Source organism: Somniosus microcephalus, unplaced genomic scaffold (genome assembly GCF_052327205.1).
Source record: "Somniosus microcephalus isolate GS21.2 unplaced genomic scaffold, FLI_Smic_1.0 unresolved_chr4, whole genome shotgun sequence".
NCBI lineage: Eukaryota > Metazoa > Chordata > Chondrichthyes > Squaliformes > Somniosidae > Somniosus > Somniosus microcephalus.
Window position 1 is genome coordinate 48,367,359 of NW_028225182.1, and position 15,551 is coordinate 48,382,909.

At 55.8% G+C, this 15,551-nt stretch overlaps 1 protein-coding gene across 1 annotated transcript; it reads left to right on the forward strand.

The window, feature by feature from the left end:
- The first annotated feature begins 232 nt into the window (after positions 1-232).
- On the forward strand, positions 233-15,187 carry lamtor4 (late endosomal/lysosomal adaptor, MAPK and MTOR activator 4). The gene is made up of 4 exons (XM_085977498.1): positions 233-338; positions 9,484-9,564; positions 11,258-11,375; positions 14,556-15,187. Exons 1-4 carry the CDS (start codon positions 264-266, stop codon positions 14,651-14,653), a joined length of 372 nt encoding a protein of 123 aa, XP_085833624.1. The 5' UTR covers positions 233-263; the 3' UTR covers positions 14,654-15,187.
- The last annotated feature ends 364 nt before the right edge of the window (positions 15,188-15,551 follow it).

Sequence of the window (15,551 nt, forward strand, 5' to 3'; positions counted from 1 at the left end):
GAGGCGGGAAGAGGGGGCGGGTGGTTTTGAGGGATAATTAACGTCTGGCTTAACCAATGGGAATGGGGACGCCCTGAAAGTCTCAGCCAATGAGGTGTGTGGTGGGTTGGCCTGAGGGATGATTGAAGGTTATCTGGACAATGGGAATGAAGAGTCGGCGGTGAGAGTCTCAGCCAATGAGGCGGGGCGAGGGGGCGGGTCTTTGAGGGATACTTGACGTCAGGCTTCACCAATAGGAATAGGGGGGCTGCGGCTCTCAGCCAATGGGGCGGTTGCAGGGGCGGGGTTTGCGGGGTCAGGTGACCCGGGCGCTCGGCGATCGGGAGCGGGCGGCCATGGTGAGTATGGCGGGGGACCACCGGGAATCGAGGGCAGTGGGTGTTTATTTCCCCTTTTGTCAGGGGAGGGTTAACCAGTGGAAGCAGCGGGGAGTCCGCAGTATTGGGAGCTTTGGACCCCGGCCAGGCCTCGCCTTTCTGTGCGAGCCCGGCCGCTGTTGCCGCGGGGGACGGGGTCAAGGGTCATCTGGCTGCAGCACCCCGGGGCTGTGCAGCGTTTCTGTTTTAGTATTCTCCTTATTTCCAGCAGGCTGGCTGCTAGACTTAAAAAAAAACATGCTGTAAATTGCAAATTTGCTTTTTTTTTAGGTGTGGATTTTAATGCAGGTTCAGCCAGCTTTAGGATTGCAAAAATAGTCATTTGCACCCTTCCCTCCTGTGACAGTGTCCGCCCTCCTGCTGTGTGAGGATTACACCTTCCCTCCTGCAGTGTCCGCCCTCCTGCTGTGTGAGGATTACACCTTCCCTCCTGTGACAGTGTCCGTCCTCCTGCTGTGTGAGGATTGCACCTTCCCTCCTGTGACACTGTCCGTCCTCCTGCTGTATGAGGATTACACCTTCCCTCCTGCAGTGTCCGCCCTCCTGCTGTGTGAGGATTACACCTTCCCTCCTGTGACAGTGTCAGTCTTCCTGCTGTGTGAGGATTACACCTTCCCTCCTGTGACAGTGTCCGTCCTCCTGCTGTGTGAGGATTGCACCTTCCCTCCTGTGACAGTGTCCGCCCTCCTCCTGTGACAGTGTCCGTCCTCCTGCTGTGTGAGGATTGCACCTTCCCTCCTGTGACAGTGTCTGTCCTCCTGCTGTGAGGATTACACCTTCCCTCCTGTGACAGTGTCAGTCCTCCTGCTGTGTGAGGATTACACCTTCCCTCCTGTGACAGTGTCCGCCCTCCTGCTGTGTGAGGATTGCACCTTCCCTCCTGTGACAGTGTCCGTCCTCCTGCTGTGTGAGGATTACACCTTCCCTCCTGTGACAGTGTCCGTCCTCCTGCTGTGTGAGGATTACACCTTTCCTCCTGTGACAGTGTCCGTCCTCCTGCTGTGTGAGGATTGCACCTTCCCTCCTGTGACAGTGTCCGTCCTCCTGCTGTGAGAGGATTACACCTTCCCTCCTGTGACAGTGTCCGTCCTCCTGCTGTGTGAGGATTGCACCTTCCCTCCTGTGACAGTGTCCGTCCTGCTGTGTGAGGATTGCACCTTCCCTCCTGTGACAGTGTCCGCCCTCCTGCTGTGTGAGGATTACACCTTCCCTCCTGTGACAGTGTCCGTCCTCCTGCTGTGTGAGGATTGCACCTTCCCTCCTGTGACAGTGTCCGTCCTGTGTGAGGATTGCACCTTCCCTCCTGTGACAGTGTCCGCCCTCCTGCTGTGTGAGGATTACACCTTCCCTCCTGTGACAGTGTCCGCCCTCCTGCTGTGTGAGGGTTGCACCTTCCCTCCTGTGACAGTGTCCGTCCTCCTGCTGTGTGAGGATTACACCTTCCCTCCTGTGACAGTGTCCGTCCTCCTGCTGTGTGAGGATTACACCTTCCGTCCTGTGACAGTGTCCGCCCTCCTGCTGTGTGAGGATTGCACCTTCCCTCCTGTGACAGTGTCCGCCCTCCTGCTGTGTGAGGCTTGCACCTTCCCTCCTGTGACAGTGTCCGCCCTCCTGCTGTGTGAGGATTACACCTTCCCTCCTGTGACAGTGTCCGCCCTCCTGCTGTGTGAGGATTGCACCTTCCCTCCTGTGACAGTGTCCGCCCTCCTGCTGTGTGAGGGTTGCACCTTCCCTCCTGTGACAGTGTCCGTCCTCCTGCTGTGTGAGGATTACACCTTCCCTCCTGTGACAGTGTCCATCCTCCTGCTGTGTGAGGATTACACCTTCCCTCCTGTGACAGTGTCCGCCCTCCTGCTGTGTGAGGATTGCACCTTCCCTCCTGTGACAGTGTCCGTCCTCCTGCTGTGTGAGGATTACACCTTCCGTCCTGTGACAGTGTCCGCCCTCCTGCTGTGTGAGGATTGCACCTTCCCTCCTGTGACAGTGTCCGCCCTCCTGCTGTGTGAGGATTACACCTTCCGTCCTGTGACAGTGTCCGCCCTCCTGCTGTGTGAGGATTGCACCTTCCCTCCTGTGACAGTGTCCGCCCTCCTGCTGTGTGAGGATTGCACCTTCCCTCCTGTGACAGTGTCCGCCCTCCTGCTGTTTGAGGATTACACCTTCCCTCCTGTGACAGTGTCCGCCCTCCTGCTGTGTGAGGATTGCACCTTCCCTCCTGTGACAGTGTCCGCCCTCCTGCTGTGTGAGGATTACACCTTCCCTCCTGTGACAGTGTCCGTCCTCCTGCTGTGTGAGGATTACACCTTCCCTCCTGTGACAGTGTCCACCCTCCTGCTGTGTGAGGATTACACCTTCCCTCCTGTGACAGTGTCCGTCCTCCTGCTGTGTGAGGATTACACCTTCCGTCCTGTGACAGTGTCCGCCCTCCTGCTGTGTGAGGATTACACCTTCCCTCCTGTGACAGTGTCCGCCCTCCTGCTGTGTGAGGATTACACCTTCCCTCCTGTGACAGTGTCAGTCCTCCTGCTGTGTGAGGATTGCACCTTCCCTCCTGTGGCAGTGTCCGCCCTCCTGCTGTGTGAGGATTACACCTTCCCTCCTGCAGTGTCCGCCCTCCTGCTGTGTGAGGATTACACCTTCCCTCCTGTGACAGTGTCCGCCCTCCTGCTGTGTGAGGATTACACCTTCCCTCCTGTGACAGTGTCCGCCCTCCTGCTGTGTGAGGATTACACCTTCCCTCCTGTGACAGTGTCCGCCCTCCTGCTGTGTGAGGATTGCACCTTCCCTCCTGTGACAGTGTCCGCCCTCCTGCTGTGTGAGGATTGCACCTTCCCTCTTGTGACAGTGTCCGCCCTCCTGCTGTGTGAGGATTGCACCTTCCCTCCTGTGACAGTGTCCGCCCTCCTGCTGTGTGAGGATTGCACCTTCCCTCTTGTGACAGTGTCCGTCCTCCTGCTGTGTGAGGATTACACCTTCCCTCCTGTGACAGTGTCCGCCCTCCTGCTGTGTGAGGATTGCACCTTCCCTCCTGTGATAGTGTCCGTCCTCCTGCTGTGTGAGGATTACACCTTCCCTCCTGTGACAGTGTCCGTCCTCCTGCTGTGTGAGGATTGCACCTTCCCTCTTGTGACAGTGTCCGCCCTCCTGCTGTGTGAGGATTGCACCTTCCCTCCTGTGATAGTGTCCGTCCTCCTGCTGTGTGAGGATTACACCTTCCCTCCTGTGGCAGTGTCCGCCCTCCTGCTGTGTGAGGATTACACCTTCCCTCCTGCAGTGTCCGCCCTCCTGCTGTGTGAGGATTACACCTTCCCTCCTGTGACAGTGTCCGCCCTCCTGCTGTGTGAGGATTACACCTTCCCTCCTGTGACAGTGTCCGCCCTCCTGCTGTGTGAGGATTACACCTTCCCTCCTGTGACAGTGTCCGCCCTCCTGCTGTGTGAGGATTGCACCTTCCCTCCTGTGACAGTGTCCGCCCTCCTGCTGTGTGAGGATTGCACCTTCCCTCTTGTGACAGTGTCCGCCCTCCTGCTGTGTGAGGATTGCACCTTCCCTCCTGTGATAGTGTCCGTCCTCCTGCTGTGTGAGGATTACACCTTCCCTCCTGTGACAGTGTCCGCCCTCCTGCTGTGTGAGGATTGCACCTTCCCTCCTGTGATAGTGTCCGTCCTCCTGCTGTGTGAGGATTACACCTTCCCTCCTGTGACAGTGTCCGTCCTCCTGCTGTGTGAGGATTGCACCTTCCCTCCTGTGACAGTGTCCGCCCTCCTGCTGTGTGAGGATTGCACCTTCCCTCCTGTGACAGTGTCCGCCCTCCTGCTGTGTGAGGATTGCACCTTCCCTCTTGTGACAGTGTCCGCCCTCCTGCTGTGTGAGGATTGCACCTTCCCTCCTGTGATAGTGTCCGTCCTCCTGCTGTGTGAGGATTATACCTTCCCTCCTGTGACAGTGTCCGCCCTCCTGCTGTGTGAGGATTGCACCTTCCCTCCTGTGACAGTGTCCGCCCTCCTGCTGTGTGAGGATTACACCTTCCCTCCTGTGACAGTGTCCGCCCTCCTGCTGTGTGAGGATTGCACCTTCCCTCCTGTGACAGTGTCCGCCCTCCTGCTGTGTGAGGATTGCACCTTCCCTCTTGTGACAGTGTCCGCCCTCCTGCTGTGTGAGGATTGCACCTTCCCTCCTGTGATAGTGTCCGTCCTCCTGCTGTGTGAGGATTATACCTTCCCTCCTGTGACAGTGTCCGCCCTCCTGCTGTGTGAGGATTGCACCTTCCCTCCTGTGACAGTGTCCGCCCTCCTGCTGTGTGAGGATTACACCTTCCCTCCTGTGACAGTGTCCGCCCTCCTGCTGTGTGAGGATTGCACCTTCCCTCCTGTGACAGTGTCCGCCCTCCTGCTGTGTGAGGATTGCACCTTCCCTCCTGTGACAGTGTCCGCCCTCCTGCTGTGTGAGGATTGCACCTTCCCTCCTGTGACAGTGTCCGCCCTCCTGCTGTGTGAGGATTACACCTTCCCTCCTGTGACAGTGTCAGTCCTCCTGCTGTGTGAGGATTACACCTTCCCTCCTGTGACAGTGTCCGTCCTCCTGCTGTGTGAGGATTGCACCTTCCCTCCTGTGACAGTGTCCGTCCTCCTGCTGTGTGAGGATTACACCTTCCCTCCTGTGACAGTGTCCGCCCTCCTGCTGTGTGAGGATTGCACCTTCCCTCCTGTGACAGTGTCCGCCCTCCTGCTGTGTGAGGATTACACCTTCCCTCCTGTGACAGTGTCCGCCCTCCTGCTGTGTGAGGATTGCACCTTCCCTCCTGTGACAGTGTCCGCCCTCCTGCTGTGTGAGGATTACACCTTCCCTCTTGTGACAGTGTCCGCCCTCCTGCTGTGTGAGGATTGCACCTTCCCTCCTGTGACAGTGTCCGCCCTCCTGCTGTGTGAGGATTGCACCTTCCCTCCTGTGATAGTGTCCGTCCTCCTGCTGTGTGAGGATTGCACCTTCCCTTCTGTGACAGTGTCCGCCCTCCTGCTGTGTGAGGATTACACCTTCCCTCCTGTGACAGTGTCCGCCCTCCTGCTGTGTGAGGATTGCACCTTCCCTCCTGTGACAGTGTCCGCCCTCCTGCTGTGTGAGGATTACACCTTCCCTCCTGTGACAGTGTCCGTCCTCCTGCTGTGTGAGGATTGCACCTTCCCTCCTGTGACAGTGTCCGTCCTCCTGCTGTGTGAGGATTACACCTTCCCTCCTGTGACAGTGTCCGCCCTCCTGCTGTGTGAGGATTGCACCTTCCCTCCTGTGACAGTGTCCGCCCTCCTGCTGTGTGAGGATTACACCTTCCCTCCTGTGACAGTGTCCGCCCTCCTGCTGTGTGAGGATTGCACCTTCCCTCCTGTGACAGTGTCCGCCCTCCTGCTGTGTGAGGATTACACCTTCCCTCTTGTGACAGTGTCCGCCCTCCTGCTGTGTGAGGATTGCACCTTCCCTCCTGTGACAGTGTCCGCCCTCCTGCTGTGTGAGGATTGCACCTTCCCTCCTGTGATAGTGTCCGTCCTCCTGCTGTGTGAGGATTGCACCTTCCCTTCTGTGACAGTGTCCGCCCTCCTGCTGTGTGAGGATTGCACCTTCCCTCCTGTGACAGTGTCCGCCCTCCTGCTGTGTGAGGATTGCACCTTCCCTCCTGTGACAGTGTCCGTCCTCCTGCTGTGTGAGGATTACACCTTCCCTCCTGCAGTGTCCGCCCTCCTGCTGTGTGAGGATTGCACCTTCCCTCTTGTGACAGTGTCCGCCCTCCTGCTGTGTGAGGATTGCACCTTCCCTCTTGTGGCAGTGTCCGCCCTCCTGCTGTGTGAGGATTGCACCTTCCCCCTTGTGACAGTGTCCGCCCTCCTGCTGTGTGAGGATTGCACCTTCCCTCCTGTGGCAGTGTCCGCCCTCCTGCTGTGTGAGGATTGCACCTTCCCTTCTGTGACAGTGTCCGCCCTCCTGCTGTGTGAGGATTACACCTTCCCTCCTGTGACAGTGTCCGCCCTCCTGCTGTGTGAGGATTACACCTTCCCTCCTGTGACAGTGTCCGCCCTCCTGCTGTGTGAGGATTGCACCTTCCCTCCTGTGACAGTGTCCGCCCTCCTGCTGTGTGAGGATTGCACCTTCCCTCCTGTGACAGTGTCCGCCCTCCTGCTGTGTGAGGATTACACCTTCCCTCCTGTGACAGTGTCCGCCCTCCTGCTGTGTGAGGATTGCACCTTCCCTCTTGTGACAGTGTCCGCCCTCCTGCTGTGTGAGGATTACACCTTCCCTCCTGTGACAGTGTCCGTCCTCCTGCTGTGTGAGGATTACACCTTCCCTCCTGTGACACTGTCCGTCCTCCTGCTGTGTGAGGATTACACCTTCCCTCCTGCAGTGTCCGCCCTCCTGCTGTGTGAGGATTACACCTTCCCTCCTGTGACAGTGTCCGCCCTCCTGCTGTGTGAGGATTACACCTTCCCTCCTGTGACAGTGTCCACCCTCCTGCTGTGTGAGGATTGCACCTTCCCTCCTGTGACAGTGTCCGTCCTCCTGCTGTGTGAGGATTGCACCTTCCCTCCTGTGACAGTGTCCGTCCTCCTGCTGTGTGAGGATTACACCTTCCCTCCTGTGACAGTGTCCGTCCTCCTGCTGTGTGAGGATTGCACCTTCCCTCCTGTGACAGTGTCCGCCCTCCTGCTGTGTGAGGATTACACCTTCCCTCCTGTGACAGTGTCCACCCTCCTGCTGTGTGAGGATTACACCTTCCCTCTTGTGGCAGTGTCCGCCCTCCTGCTGTGTGAGGATTACACCTTCCCTCCTGTGACAGTGTCCGTCCTCCTGCTGTGTGAGGATTATACCTTCCCTCCTGTGACAGTGTCCGCCCTCCTGCTGTGTGAGGATTATACCTTCCCTCCTGTTGTGCTGTGGCCTCCCAGTATTGCTGTTTGCGATGGTTTTATCATGTAAAAAGCAGGCAGTTCATTTTGAAAAGTGCATGATAGATAAAGGTTTGCTGTCTGCTGTGGGTGTCACCCTCTCTCACCTCAGAGACATAGGCTGTGGGTTGGAGTCCCACTCCGGAGACTTGAGCACTAAAATCTGGGCTGACACTCCCAGTGCGGTGCTGAGGGAGCGCCGCACCGTCGGAGGTGCCGCATTTCGGGTGAGACGATAAACCGAGGCGCCCGTCTGCTCTCTCCGGTGGACGCAAGTGTTTCCACGGGCACTATATCGCTGAAGAGCAGTGGGTGTTCTCACCGGTGTCCTGGATAATATTTACACCTCAACCCAGTATCACGAAAACATGATCCCGTCAGTATTACATTGCTGTTTGTGGGCGCTTGCTGTGTGCAAATTGGCTGCCGTGTTTCCCACATTACAACAGTGACTACACTTCAAAAAGTACTTCATTGGCTGTAAAGCGCTTTGGGACGTCCTGAGGTGGTGAAAGGCGCTGGAGAAATGCAAGTTCAAAAATGATGCTCCAGGATGATACCAGAACACTGAGGATATATTTATCAGGAAAGACTGAACAGGCCGGGGCTCTTTTCTCTAGAAAAGAGAAGGCTGAGGGGACGACCTGATAGAGGTCTTTAAAATTATGAAAGGGTTCGATAGGGTAAACGTAGAGAAAATGTTTCCACTTGTGGGGGAGACCAGAACTCGGGGCCATCAATATAAGACAGTCACTAATAAATCCAATGGGGAATTCAGGAGAAACCGCTTTACCCAGAGAGTGGTGAGAATGTGGAACTCGCTACCACAGGGAGTGGTTGAGGCGAATATTACAGATACATTTAAGGGGAGGCTAGATAAACACGAGAGAGAAAGGAATAGAAGGATATGTTGATGGGGTGGGAGGAGGCTCATGTGGTGAGACCACACCTTGAGTATTGTGTGCAGTTTTGGTCGCCTTCTCTGAGGAAGGATGTTCTTGCCATGGAGGGAGTGCAGCGAAGATTCACCAGGCTGATACCTGGGATGGCAGGAATGACGTATGAGGAGAGATTGGGTCGATTGGGCTTATACTCACTGGAATTTAGAAGAATGAGAGGGGATCTCATTGAAACTTATAAAATTCTGACAGGACTGGACAGACTAGATGCAGGAAGGATGTTCCCGATGGTGGGGGAGCCCAGAACCAGGGGTCACAGTCTAAGGATAAGGGGTAAGCCATTTAGGACAGAGATAAGGAGGAATTTCTTCACCCAGAGAGTAGTGAACCTGTGGAATTCTCTACCACAGAAGGCAGTGGAGGCCAATTCATTAAATATATTCAAGAAGGAGTTAGATATATTTCTTAAGGCTAAAGGGATCAAGGGATATGGGGAGAAGGCAGGGACAGGGTACTGAGTTTGGATGATCAGCCATGATCTCATTGAATGGCAGAGCAGGCTCGAGGGGCTGAATGGCCTACTCCTGCTCCTATCTTCTATGTTTCTAAACACCAGCACGGAGCAGTTGGGCCGAATGGCCTGTTTCTGTGCTGTAGATTCTATGTAAGTCCTGTTTTTTTATTGCTTGATCCTCTAACACCAGGATCAAACTCATGGTTTTCCTTTGCGTTCCCTCCCAGGGCCTGGGTGTTCCTGGTGCTTTTCAACGCCCAGTGTTCAGATTGGTGTTTGGCGGCTTGTAACCCAACCGTTTTTTTTAGTACCGATCATAACCTCTGCCCCTGTCATATTTTTATATATTTTTTTATCCACACTTTTGGTTTGTGCCTTTTCCTTTTTTTTCCTCTCTCTCCCACATGGCAGCTGTCTCTCACTCCGCCAGCGCATTTCACACTTCATCTAGAGCCATCCTTTGTCTCTTTACCTGTCCTATTACCATCTCCTCTCGCCTTGAATATCTCTTAATGTCTCTTCACCTCTCACAGACCTTCCCTTTTGTTCTTTCATCCCCTCCCCCATTTCCCAGCCCCCAAACTGGCCTTTTTAATCTGTTTCATTTCCTGCTTTTTTCTCAGTTCTGACGAAGGGTTTCGACCTGAAACGTTAACTCTGTTTCTCTCTCCATGGATGTTGCCTGGCCTGCTGAGCTTTTCCAGCGTTTTCTGTGGTTATTTCCTTTTTTTAGTTCCTTTTTGTCTTTTTTTGTTGTAAACTAGGCTTCTGCTTTGACTCAAGGGCTGGAGAGAATCCCCGACCAGCTGGGCTACCTGGTCATCAGTGAAGATGGAGTACTGTCTGTAAGTATAACAGCTGACGTGAGCTGAGGCTTGCCAAATCCCAGGTCGTTCAAGTGCTGGAGCTCGGGCGGAGACGTTTGGAGAACCCTGAATATCCAAGAGAGGCTGAGGTGTTTTTGCTGCACTTCTCCCTGTCGACCAGGAAGGGCCGAGTACATGAGGCAGCACAGTTCAGAGGTCACGGGCGTGACCAAAAACAGCCGGTCGCAGAGGCGACGTCAACACAAAGGATCTCCCCGCCGGAGGTGACTGTCAGTCCGGCTACCTGGTCGCTGAGCAGCTCACCGGTGCTGTCCTTACGGTCTCCGTGCTGTACGAACCTTCCCCGGCTCTCATAGAATCGTGGAGCACAGGAGGCGGCCATTTGGCCCATCGTGCCTGTGCTGGTTCTTAAGGAAGAGCCCTCCAATTAGTCCCACTCTACCCCCACCCTTTGTCCGAGCGCCCTGTAAGTTTTTCCTTTTCAAGTATTTATCCAATTCCCCTTTTGAAAGTTACTATTGAATCTGCTTCCACCGCCCTTTCAGGCAACGCATTCCGGATCATCATAACACGCTGCGTAAACAAAATTCTCCTCCCTTGCCAATTATGTTAAATCTCTCTCCCCTGGTTATCTGGCTGCAAGGGAAGTGAAGGCAGCCATTAGATAACATGGTCACAGACCGCGACCTCGGTTTATCATCTCATCCGAAAGATGGCACCTCCGACAGTGCAGCGGAGGAGCTCCCTCAGTACTGCCCCTCCGGCAGTGCGGCGCTCCCTCAGTACCGCCCCTCCGACAGTGCGGCGCTCCCTCAGTACTGCCCCTCCGACAGTGCGGCGCTCCCTCAGTACTGCCCCTCCGACAGTGCGGCGCTCCCTCAGTACCGCCCCTCCGACAGTGCGGCGCTCCCTCGGTACTGCCCCTCCGACAGTGCGGCGCTCCCTCAGTACTGCCGCTCCGACAGTGCAGCGCTCCCTCAGTACTGCCCCTCTGACAGTGCGGCACTCCCGCAGTACTGCCCCTCTGACAGTGCAGCGGAGGAGCTCCCTCAGTACCGCCCCTCCGACAGTGCGGCGCTCCCTCAGTACTGCCCCTCCGACAGTGCGGCGCTCCCTCGGTACTGCCCCTCCGACAGTGCGGCGCTCTCTCAGTACTGCCGCTCCGACAGTGCAGCGCTCCCTCAGTACTGCCCCTCTGACACTGCGGGAGTGCCGCACTACTGCCCCTCTGACAGTGCAGCGGAGGAGCTCCCTCAGTACTGCCCCTCCGACAGTGTGGCGCTCCCTCAGCTCCGCCCCTCCGACAGTGCGGCGCTCCCTCAGTACTCCCCCTCCAACAGTGCGGCGCTCCCTCAGTGCTGCCCCTCCGACAGTGCGGCGTTCCCTCAGTACTGCCCCTCCGACAGTGCGGCGCTCCCTCAGTGCTGCCCCTCCGACAGTGCGGCGCTCCCTCAGTGCTGCCCCTCCGACAGTGCGGCGCTCCCTTAGTACTGCCCCTCCGACAGTGCGGAGTGTTAGCCTGGATTATGTGACTTTGAACTCACGACCTTCTGACTCTGAGGCGAGAGAGTGCCGCCCACTGAGCCACAGCTGGCTGGGTCCGCAGTGCCGATGACCATCCTAGCTTGAGTGCTGAGGCAGCGGGTCTGCTGACTGCTCCTCGCTTGCTTATCCCTGTCGTCGTGTAACCTTGGTCCTTTTGATGATCTAGTCAGCAGGTGAGCTGGAGAACGATGAACACACCGCTGGAGTGATCATGCGCATGATGCAGACCGCGGTCAAACTCTGCATGAATGGCAGCACCGAGCCCTTCTTCAAGAGAATGTCTGGTACGTTAACGGGCGTCCTTCACCCCCACTGACCAGATGTGTCCATTGGATGTGACCATCTGTCGGAGAGAGTTGCGTGTGCATGTGGACTGGCTGAGGCGAATAGCACAGCTGCAGTTGAGGGGAAGCTGGATAAACACACGAGGGAGAAGGGAATAGAAGGAGGTGCTGATGGGGTGAGATGTGGTAGGGCGGGCGGAGCGTAGACCTGTAGCCGAGTGGCCTGTTTCTGTGCTGTGAATTGCTATGTAGTGTCTGTGTGTGGAGGGGAAGGACAGAGCACTAGAGCAGCAGCTCAATACAAAACCTAGACGGCAGGGTAGCATCAATCTTAGCAGCAGCCACCATTCCCAAACTGTATCCTTTAGTGATTTATAGCGAGAGCAGGAGGCCACTCAGCCCCTCGAGCCTGTTCTGCCATTCAGTTGGATTATGGTTGATTTGTATCTTAACTCAATCTAACCGCCTTGTTTCCGTAACCCTTAATACCCTAGCCTAACAAAAATCTGTTCATCTCAGCGGCGCTCCCTCAGTACCGACAGCGTGGCGCTCCCTCAGTACCGCCCCTCCGACAGCGCGGCGCTCCCTCAGTACCGCCCCTCCGACAGCGCGGCGCTCCCTCAGTACCGCCCCTCCGACAGCGCGGCGCTCCCTCAGTACCGCCCCTCCGACAGCGCGGCGCTCCCTCAGTACCGCCCCTCCGACAGCGCGGCGCTCCCTCAGTACCGCCCCTCCGACAGCGCGGCGCTCCCTCAGTACCGCCCCTCCGACAGCGCGGCTCTCCCTCAGTACTGCCCCTCCGACAGCGCGGCGCTCCCTCAGAACCGCCCCTCCGACAGCGCGGCGCTCCCACAGTGCGGCGCTCCTTCAGCACTGCACTGGAGTGTCAGCCTAGATTGTGTTCAAGTCTCCGGAGTCGGACTTGAACCCCATGTTCTTGGACTCAGGCGAATGTGCTACCACTCAGCCACAGCTGACATCTGGCAGCTTTGACCAAGGCAACTGGTTCACTAATGTCCTCTATTGGGGAGGAAAGCTGCCATCCTTACCCGGTCTGGTCTGTATGTGACTCCAGTCCCACCCCATCATGGTTGACTCTTAAAACCGTCCTCTAGAGCAGTGTTTCTCAAACTGGAGTTCACGGACTCTTGGTGGGACTGTGGAGACTTTCCACGGACTCTGCGACCTGGGGGTAACTTCAAGCCTGCTCCCCTTTATAAAACCGACACTGATTCAGTTCTTGCGCATTATTCTCAACGGCCTCCTCACAGAGGCCCACAGCTCCCACTCAATTTGCAACGAGCGCTCCCTGCTGGTCGAGCGATCCCTCTCCCCGCCCGCGCGACCCTGGGCCGTCCTCCCGACCCGCGATCAGAACGCCCGCGGGGGGGGGGGGGAACCTTCAAGCACGCGCCTGAACGCAAACGCACGATCCCACGGTGTGGCTGTTACAGAGCGTGCCGGGCGGGACGGTGTGGCGATGAGTCGTGCTCGTGCCCTCACTCGCCTCGGCCAGCCTGCTGACGGCTTTAAGCACTGTCCAGCACTAAGTGGCTAACAGTGGCCGTCTGTTGCTGCGGAGTGCCCAGGATTGGTGTGAGAAGCGGGCACACCCATCTCACTGATATCTGCAAGTAAATACCCGTTTTATTGAAAAGCATTATTTAAGACACTGTCTTTACATGTAGCACTTTCATATTATGGATATTATAATTTAGATTGGGGGTGGGGGGTCGACTGATGTGATTACTAATCCAGTTGAAAAGGGGTCTTCCAACCAAAATAGTTAGAGAACCACTGCCCTGGAGTGGCCTCGCAAGCCACTCGGTCATATGAGATTGCTGAAAGTTGGCGGACGCTCACCACCACCGCCGTGGGGCAGTAAATCTCCGCCTTGCCTGTGACTCTAGCGTCCCAGGAATAAATAATAAAAAAAACAAAGCAGTGACCCGATTTGGGTGATCACTTTTTTTGCTATTGGGTATAGACACGAGAGAGGTTAAAAAGAGCAAATCTGCATTGAGTAACAAAAGAGAAACAACACCAGCGGTTAAATGGTTTGGCGGGCGGCAACCGGCGATGCCTCGTCTTCGATCAGAGGACTGAGGTACGAGAGAGAGTTGGGCCTTGAAAAGAGGCGTACAAGATGTTAAATGGTACCATAAGACAGAGGGGATTCAGCTCGTTAAAGGGTAGTTTAGCACTTCTATCTTGCAACTGGAGGTCCATCACACACCGCGATTAGCGTGGAATGGATTTCGACCAGGGTAGGTCGTGGAGGGAGACATCTGGCAATCGTTGCTGTGATGGGGAGGAGCTGGTAGTTCTTGCTGGATGGGCTGGGGTGAGAATGAACTCCCTCACCTGTATTGACCTTGGTCTCTACAGTGTCGTCGTTGACCTTGGGTTTTAGGGCTGGATTTTGGGGAATAGTTTTTATTTTTTTTTAAATGTGAGCAACCTCTTAATTATCAAATTTGCAGAAATATGCACCTGGTAGTGTCACTAACTGCAGTAAGTAGGGTGGGTGAGTTGGGGTGGGTGGGATGTGGGTTGAGTGGGTGGGGTGGGTGTGTGAGTGGGGTGGGTAGTTGGGTGGGTGGGTACGTGAGTAGGGTTGGTTGGGAGGGTGAGTAGGGTGGGTGTGAGGTGGGTGGGTTGGGAGGGTGGGTGAGTGGGTGTGAGTAGGGTGGGTGGGTTGGGAGGGTGGGTGAGTGGGTGTGAGTAGGGTGGGTCTGTGAGGTGGGTTGGGAGGGTGGGTGAGTGGGTGTGAGTAGGGTGGGTCTGTGAGTAGGGTGGGTGGGTTGGGAGGGTGGGTGAGTGGGTGTGAGTAGGGTGGGTCTGTGAGTAGGGTGGGTGGGTGAGTGGGTGTGAGTAGGGTGGGTCTGTGAGTAGGGTGGGTTGGAAGGGTGGGTGAGTGGGTGTGAGTAGGGTGGGTCTGTGAGTAGGGTGGGTGGGTGTGAGTAGGGTGGGTCTGTGAGGTGGGTTGGGAGGGTGGGTGAGTGGGTGTGAGTAGGGTGGGTCTGTGAGTAGGGTGGGTTGGGAGGGTGGGTGAGTGGGTGTGAGTAGGGTGGGTGGGTGAGTGGGTGTGTGAGTAGGGTGGGTTGGCTGGGAGGGTGAGTGGGTCTGAGAGTCGGGTCAATAGAAGGCTGAAGACTAACAGGATGTCTTCTCTTTCAGTGGTATTTGGAGAGCACACGTACATGGCAACGATCTCTGGACAGAAAGTGTTTGTAGTAAAAAGACACAATAACCCTCACGAGGCAATCGAAGTTTAACCCGGTACCGGAGAGATGGAGCCTTGAATCCTGATGGTCACTGGATCACATCATCAGAGACTTTGAACGTGAACCACTTCCTAGCAGTTAACACCCGAATCTCCTGTTTACTGTTTTTTTTCCCAGTTTGGTTTAGCTTTCCCCTCACTTGTTCTTTAACAGAATTATGTATCGGGTAATTAACAGTAACATCTGGCTTCTTCTCAATGACTGTAGCTCCTCTGCATTGTTCAGCAACCGCCTTTCATCCCATCCACCCACACACAAAAATGCTTGGACGACGAAGCTACTAGATCGATTTATTGTCCTCTTGAGTCACAGTTACCAGTAGAAAAATAGTTTCAACCTGCATTGGTCTAGATGTCTGCTGATACTATGCACACTGATGGAATGGAGGGGGAGGAGAGAGACTGGTAAATGGTTTAGAACATGCTGTTGGGAGTGCAGGACCCATTTTTGTTCCTCTCTGCTGTAACTCACACTGTCTGCTTAAGATAACTGTAGAGTCACAATAAAGCTTTTGTATGCTCTCGATTCCATTGTCTTCTCTTGTTCCCGTCTGTGATGACGTGGTTAAGGGGGACCAAATAGTTCAACGGCCTTACCTGACGAGGCTGCAGATTTGGAAAGCATCTCCCAAACTCGCGACCTCTTCCACCTAGAAGGACGAGGGCAGCAGGCGCATGGGAACACCACCACCTCCAAGTCACACACCATCCTGACTTGGAAGTATATCGGCCGTTCCTTCATCGTCACTGGGTCAAAATCCTGGAACTCCCTAAGCGCTGTGGGAGTACCTTCACCACACGGACTGCAGCGGTTCAAGAAGGCGGCTCAGCGCCACCTTCTCGAGGGCAACTAGGGCTGGGCAATAAATGCCAGCCTTGCCAGCGACGCC

What these genes read in the sequence shown, in the direction of transcription:
- lamtor4 (XM_085977498.1), top strand. Translation starts at nt 264, where the DNA reads ATGGGGCGGTTGCAGGGGCGGGGTTTGCGGGGTCAGGTGACCCGGGCG. An exon ending in GTGAAGATGGAGTACTGTCT is followed by an intron (nt 9,565 to 11,257) that starts GTAAGTATAACA and finishes TTGATGATCTAG; the next exon opens with TCAGCAGGTGAGCTGGAGAA. An exon ending in CTTCTTCAAGAGAATGTCTG is followed by an intron (nt 11,376 to 14,555) that starts GTACGTTAACGG and finishes CTTCTCTTTCAG; the next exon opens with TGGTATTTGGAGAGCACACG.